The 7770-nt window shown below is 41.6% G+C and overlaps 1 protein-coding gene across 4 annotated transcripts in view; it reads right to left on the bottom strand.

Annotated features, from left to right (window-relative positions):
- Nucleotides 1-1414: 1414 nt before the first annotated feature.
- The window catches only part of IGSF11 (immunoglobulin superfamily member 11), a gene marked incomplete at its 3' end in the record, with an annotated part of 128411 nt that continues 122055 nt past the window's right edge, over nt 1415-7770 (bottom strand). The window contains exons 5-7 of one of the 4 annotated variants that reach the window (XM_079767332.1): nt 4598-4720; nt 3677-3827; nt 1415-1856 (exon numbers count right to left, since the gene is read on the bottom strand). In XM_079767332.1, the coding sequence (XP_079623458.1) occupies nt 1415-1856; nt 3677-3827; nt 4598-4720 (716 nt within the window). The remainder of the gene's footprint in view (nt 1857-3676; nt 3828-4597; nt 4721-7770) is intronic. The other 3 variants (XM_079767334.1, XM_079767333.1, XM_079767335.1) reach the window with 3 other exon arrangements.

Genomic DNA, 7770 nt, shown 5'->3' with positions numbered 1-7770 from the left:
GCTCCTATGGAATCACGGGGGTCAGTATCATAAATAACTTAGGAAAAAGTCTGGGAAGAAAACATTTGTGTGCTGCTTATGGTGTGATTAAGGCGAGATAGTCACCAATCCAAGTATGACCCTATCTACAGAGCACAAAATAGAGTGGGGAGTTTGTCAATTACCGGGTGAACTCTTAAGGCCACACCGGGTAATTAATCACAAAAGTAGTCTCTTTACAGGGGTCTAAAATGCATTTGGACACAACTGAAACCCTGAGCTCTGACAAATATGGGGCAGACCCTCCCAGGAGCATACCTGAAGACACATCATTTTGGTCTCAGTACCATCTTTCACAAAAATAATTATTTTGAAGAAAAATAAAACAACTCCTGCCCTGTAACAACCAACTAACCTCTGCTTGTCAAACAAGGAGAAAGTTATCTCCCTCAGTACAAAAGGCATCAGGTGCTGCCCTCATTAAGAGTGACCCGGTGTGACAGCAGGGCACCCTGGAAGCCCTGCTCCAAGAGGCCGCCAGGGATGCTCCAGTCCCTGGACCTGCCTGCCTCCCTCTCCTGTGCCGCCCGCCCCCCTCCCCGGCCTCGCTCTTTCCTGATGGCCCTCCGTGGGCCCTATGAACAGTCACTGACTGTGGTGTTAACTAATAACAGTCTTTTCTTTCCTAATCCAATGCCTTCATGAATTTTTTTAAAAAAACAATAAATTTATTTAAAAATAAAATTTTTCCAGGAAATATGAACAGTAATTGTCGTGGACCTGTAGCAGACCCTAGAAAAACCTAGACAGCCAAGAATCTGTCAATAGAGCAATATTCCAAATATGAAATTCATGGTTCAGAAATAAGTAACTAAGAATGGGCTTCTCAAAGAAGTTTGTTTCCTCCCACTTCTTACTGAATTCTGCTTGTGTAAAAAGTTTTGATTCTGTGATGTAGGGACAGATATTAACCACTCATGCCCTTTGCCCTTTATGTATAGAGGGAATGGGGAGAGGATGTTCATTACTTTTCCAAAGACGCCTATCTTTTAAAATAATGTCCTTATCTGGCACTTGAGTCTCTTGAAAGATTATTAAGTTAGGCATGAGCTAGAGAACAAACCCGTCTGGACTGCAGTTTAGATTTCACGTGCTATTCTGCTCACATCTTTTCCTTGGCTTGGCACATCTTTTGAGATTCAGCTTACTGACTAGGATCTTGGGACATCGGAGGTGGAGGAACAAGTCTTCAGGACAGACATTCTGGCTCATTTCACAAATCTCAGTGGCCAGGTAACAGCATTAATTTTCTTCTCTGTGCTTTTTACTAGTATCATGATAAGGAAAGTGTTTCTTTCCCCACACTCATCCACCACCCCCACCCCGTGTATGGGGCATCTCACTGGCTTTTTTCTGAACACTATCTGCTCATGTCCTATACGAGGGACCCGGCCCGACTCTGAGCTGGCACCATAACAGGGACGGCGCCAATCCGCTCCAGCGTTGCTTGGCTGACAGTGTGGGCGTGTGTGTGCTGCAGCCTAGGCTTCCTGCTGACCGAGCCATTGCTCCTGGGCATGACCTGCGGTGATGAGCCTCTGTTGGCTGTCACTACCAGAGTCCTATGTGGAGCTGGGAGCAGGTGGGTCCCGTTAGCACAGATGGATGGTATGTTGGCATTGCCTGAGTGCAGGGAGAAAGATTGGCGCAAGTCACCGAAGTGGTTGAATGACTCTGTGTTTCTGTGAGCTTTTGGATTGTTGCTCCAGTATCTGCTGTTGTAGGTATTAGAGGAGGTCAATGTGTTGTTCTCAGAGGAGGATATCTCGGTGTGAAATGCTTTGGCAGAAGAACATTTAGGTGGAAGATCATCCTCTCTGAAAAGGAACAGAATAAAGTTGTCATTAGGATTTCATTCAGGTTTACCTACCAGGCCTCTTTCTTCCACCTTAGGGATAACATGTCTGTGACATACAAATCCTCAGGAAAGGCCAAAAGCAGCTCTGATGGCCTTGGCTTTAACAGTCATTCCCTCTGAGACAATGCCCTAGGGATTTTCCCATCTTCTCAGGTTCCAAGATTACAAAAGGACATTTCAAATCTCTCAAAGACTTATGTTTGCAATATAACTTAAAAAAACACGTGTGTGTGTGTGTGTGTGTGTGTATGCGCGCGCATGTGCATTTGCTCTAAGTAGGAAAATAGTCCATGAAGAATTCTGCTGAGCTAGCTGCTGTAAAATAGCTAAGAAATCAAGCTATGGATGTGAAGAATTTCAAGAAATGGTTAGAATAGGCCTGATCTTATTGCACTTTGGGGTTTGAGAGGTCATTATGGATGGCCAAAAACAAGTTTTCCTCAGTAATCTTATGCTGGGATGAAATCTGTCCCTGCATACATAAACCCTTAAGAACTAGAAGATGCTAAGAGGTCATTAATTTAAGAGGTTAATTCATTTAACATTTATTGAGTATCATTCCACTAGATGTTTCATGTAAAAAAAGACAAAGCTCAGATAGACAATAAACCTATGATCAAATGGGGATGACAATTAATATAAGAATATCTGCAAGTCTGCAGGCTTGGGTAAAGGGCAAAAGTTACTAATGTGAGGAGGTGATGCCTGGACTGGTCTTGAATTAGATAAAGGGATTTACTGAAGAGATGGAGAAAAAAGAAGGAGTATTGCCCAGGAAGAGGGCGGAGGCCTGAGCAAAGGCCCTGAGGCATGAGAAGATGTAGAGTAAATTGAAACACAAGTGATATGGGAAGTTATGGGAGGTAAAACCAGTTATGGGAAGCAGGTGAGGGGGTCAGATCCTGAAGGACTGCATGTGTCATGCTAACTAGACTGTAGGCATAAGTCATCAAAGCTTTTTCAATAAGGATATAATATGATACAATCTGATTCAGAGCCTGAACCCTCACATTTCCACCATATGCCAAAAATCATTTTTCTTTTCCTGGCCAGTGTTACTAAGTGGTTAGAGCATTGGCCTGTGGACCAAAGGGTCCCTGGTTTCATTCCTGGTCAAGGGCATGTGCCTGGGTTGGGGCTTGTTCCCTGGCTCTGACTGGGACACGTGCAGGAGGCAACCAAGCGATGTGTCTCTCTCACATTGATGTTTCTCTCCCTCTCTTTTTCTCTTTCTCCCTCTCTCTTCCACTCTCTCTACAAAATTAATGGGAAATATACCCTCTGGTAAGGATTAACAACAAAAAAAGAGTCACTTTTCTTTAAAGGTCATTTTGACATTGTTTTCTTAAGATGTTTATATTCTTGACTGAACTGTCTTTCACAGCAAGCCATACTGCTTTGGCCTATCTGGGTATGGGTATGCTCTGATCATATTCCTTTGTGCTTTATGTTCTCATCTATAATATGTGTCAATGTTAAACACATGTTCTAATCTAACTTTTCTACTGTGGCAGCCACCTAACCCCAGTAACCCTGGAGATCTGGGAGGGAAAGGGGACATTCTTCTCTTGTGTCCTCCTAGTCCACCCCTTTCATGATCCAGCAAAAAAAGCTGACTAGTACCATGAGGGAAAGTGACAGCACATACAAGAAAATATCCTTTAGCCATTTTAACTATGTTGGCCTCACAGTCATAAGATAAGCAAAGAAATCTTAGTTTCCCAAATGAACAGAAATATAGACATTGGCTAAGTGGGACAAATTATCTGACACACAAACCTTATTTCATTAGGAATGTCTTCTTCCTCCTCCTCTTTATTTTTGCGTCTCCAGTAAAAGAATGCCCCTAAAATTAGTGCAATGCAAAAAATGACAATAACTGCACCAGTGCCAACGGCTCCAGCTATTAGTCCAATGCTCCTGGGCTGGGCTGCAAAATATATTTAAACAACAAAATAAAAGAGAGAAATAGCATGTACCCATGCAACTTTATAAACTAAGTTTACTAAAGAATTTTCTTAAAATATACAAAACTGCCTAAAGTATTGCATCCATATAAAGTTAAACCTCACTTAACTTTCTGTATTTCAGGGGCTAGGACTGAGGCACAGCAGGCTCACAGTTATTTAGGGAATGAACAGTTACATGACTCAGCTTCAGAAGAGCCACGCCTACAGCAGAGCAGGAAAAAGATGGTACCTGTCTCACCTGCCTGATCTGCCCCACAGGAACCTAGCAATCTGTGGGCTAACTTATCAGCTCATCCCAAACAGATCACGCCCTTTTGCAACTAGAATTCCAATAACCCAGAATTCTCAAATGAAGAGAAAAAATTGATATTCATTTATGATCAGGGCATTCAACAATGAAGCCGATATAAGGAATTTGGAGAAAATACAAGAAGGTCTTGTCTTGACCATGGCCATAGATCATCACAAACTGTATAATGTCTATAGCATTACACCATCAGAATTGATTTGATTCTATTGATTCTGGGGAGAAAGACATTTTGTCATAATGAAAATGTCATATTGCTTAAGCTGAAAAGTATACTAATACAATTATAAAATATTTTTTTTAATAATGATTAAAACAAATGAATTTCTATTTAACCCTTAAACAATCTTAAAAACAATTCAGCATCACTCTTCATTCCCCAGTCTCGGACCCAAAGTGGACATCAGAATGTTACATACTTACGGGAGATCACCTGGAGATCCAAAAGACAGGTGCTGGTTCCTATGGCATTAGAAGCCACGCACTGGTACAAACCTGAAGACAGCGCGCTGATGTTCCGGATGGTGACTGTTCCTTGGACCTGGTCTGCCAGAAAAATAGCAATCAAGTTAGGACTTAGAGGACAAAATAAGAAAACCAAAGAAATCAGCAGAAGGTAAGACTATGAAAATAAACACGGAGGAAGTATCAATAGCTTTCTTTTTGTGCAGAGATATTTTTTTTCCATGAATTTTAAAGACCCAAGTCAGGACATCACGTTAAAGATCTGTAGAAGCACAGGGCTGTCTGTGCAGGCAACGCAGAGCGGAGCGGGAGCACCTCACCAGCAAGCACCAGGCTGATTCAGGCACAAGCACATGGCCTGTCAGAAAGGGGGTGAGCTGATTCCTCAGTCCTTCACTTCTCTTGGCCTGCTCTGGCATGGAAGCAATTTATTGAAATGGAGTTAGAAAAATAAATGTTCTTTTTATCTGCTTTCTTTTAAAGAATAGGGAAAGTTCAACAATGTGGAACCATAATTTGAAAGCACAAATGACATCACACCCCCACTCTGTTGTAGCTGGCTGCAACACTGTATCCCACGTAAGCTATGCAGCTGGACTAAGTGCCCTTCAGAATTAGACAGAAGTAAATGTGTACATTTCCACTTCCATCCTCTGCTTCGTTCCAGACCACTTCCGGATGTGTTCTAGACTCAGAGCGCCTGAGCTGCAATCTGCCCTAACACATGTGGCCCCGAATGTGCTACCTCATCTTCATCTATGTTTTTGTTTCCTCATGTGTGACATGGAGCTACCAAAGTGCCTCTACATCATATCTCTATAAGGACTAAAGGAGATAATGTATGGAACAAGCTTAGTATGGTGCCTGATCATGCTTCCCAAGGGAAAATCCTTCCTGGCATTGCTTGGGAAATTTAAATTTTTCTGAATCATAAAAAAAAAAAAATCGTAAGGAAATGTTGACTGTCTCCAAATTCTCAATACAGACTAATAGCTCAGGATTTGAGGTTGAGATTGAGAGATAGGCATTCACAAATCATAAATCACTGTATATTTTTATATGGCTTATGTATTTTTAAATAATAATTAATAATCAGGATAATAAACAGTCATTTCTTCCATAAAAGTTCAGAGGTATTCTGTACAAAATAATAAATGGATGGCTTATGAATATACTATGGCAAAATAATACATTTCAATAGTATGTAAAACATGATCTCAAACTGATATAAACATTCGAAAATAAAAAACAGTAAAACTAAATGCCAAATTAAAGTCTATATAAATACTCAAAGGTAGTATCACAAACACTTAATATTTAAGCTCTGTCATTCTAAAAGAAAATTTTAAAACAATACAGCATTAAGTGAATTTTAAAACAATACGGCATTAAACACTATTCAACAGACTTGATCTTTGTTTCATGCCAAATTTTCCAGAGGTAGAAAATTTTATTTCATTTTTGTGGTAATGCTGAATTAAGATATAGATAGAGAATGGACAGGAAGAGAACCTATACCCATTAAGAGAAGGTCCAAAGCACCTTCAAGGCAGATGTTAGGGTACATCCACTTCATATTGGCTCATTTCTTTTATTTAACATTGAAAATGTTTTGTCTCTTTGGCCTGATTTTGCTTTTACCATTGAAATAGATATTGCTTTTACTGATTTGGATTTTAAATCCATTTCTGTTTTCATCTCAGTGTATTCTACAGCAACATTCCCATCTCCTTCTCTTTGCATTTCTGCTTTTGAAGTATTTACAAAGAACTGAAGTCTACAGCAAATATTCAAACACTGGAAAATAGCAATGAAAATTAGTGGGCAATATCTGAATGTGATATTTGGATCCCCTTTATTAACAACACTAGAGGTCTGATGCACAAAAATTCGTGCAAGAGTAGGCCTTCCTTCTCCCGGCTGCCGGCACCAGTTTCTCTCCAGCACCCAGGACCCAGGCTTCCCTCCTCTGGCCACCAGCAGGCACCCAGGACCCGGGCTGGCTTCCCTCAGGCAGCCTGCAGGCACCCGGAATCTGGACTGGCTTCCCTCCGGCCCTGGCTTCATCAGGAAGGACATCCGGAATGACATCCAGAAGACGTCTGGTCTAATTAGCATATTACCCTTTTATTATTATAGATCAGTGGTCGACAAACCGTGGCTCGTGAGCCACATGCGGCTCTTTGGCCCTTTGAGTGTGGCTCTTCCACAAAATATGCACGTACAGTGCGATTAAAACTTCGTGGCCCATGCGCAGAAGTCAGTTTTCGGCCTGGGCGAGTCTATTTTGAAGAAGTGGCATTAGAACACTCAAGGGTCCAAAGAGCCGCATGTGGCTTGCAAGCCGCGGTTTGCCAACCACTGTTATAGATTACATAGAATCATGCATCAGGATTACCAAGCTAATGACTTATTCTACTTCCAAAACTTGTTATTCCTTAGAATACCACCCGGTGCATTTCTATAAAATCCTATATAATAAGAGAGGAATATACGTCACAACCAATCTACAAGTGGTGGAGAGCTACAGGAGGGCAGGCCAGCAGGCAGAGAGCTACAGGAGAGCGCAGCAGCGAGCTACAAACAGTGGAGAGCTACCAGTGGTGGTGGGCGAGTGGCCAGCTGAGGCAAGCGGCAGCAAGCTACTGGCGCACAGATTTGTGCGCAGAGCTACTAGTATACTATATGTATAAACCTATTAATATTTATTTGCAAGAATGACTCACCATTAGCAACAGACATGGCCATGAACACACAACATGGCACAGCTACAAGTGAGATTAGCTGATCAGATTGTGCCTGCTTCTCCCTAGACGCTTCCATCCAGGTTCCCAGAAATGCTGACTCTCAGTGCTCTTGTTTTTAACTTGGATTCTTTCAAGTCAATATGTCTCTATGTTGTTTGTTAAGCTTCAATTCTCAAGGAGAATGACACTTAGAGTGCTCAAGAAAGATTACCTGTTTCCATTATCCTTATTTCAGTCCCCATCCACTAACTTCCTCACAACCTTCTCAAGCACGCCTCTCAGTTATTTCTTCTGTGTTAATACAGTGATTGTTCGTTCAATGGCCTGTGGCAGAAATCTGAGCTAACTGTGAGTTTTCTCTGAGTCTAATCAAGCCACATGTTT

The sequence above is a fragment of the Cnephaeus nilssonii genome (genome assembly GCF_951640355.1).
Source record: "Cnephaeus nilssonii genome assembly, chromosome: 3".
Lineage (NCBI taxonomy): Eukaryota > Metazoa > Chordata > Mammalia > Chiroptera > Vespertilionidae > Cnephaeus > Cnephaeus nilssonii.
The sequence above is the reverse complement of the archived record's forward strand: the minus strand, read 5'-3'. Positions and strand labels throughout refer to the sequence as shown.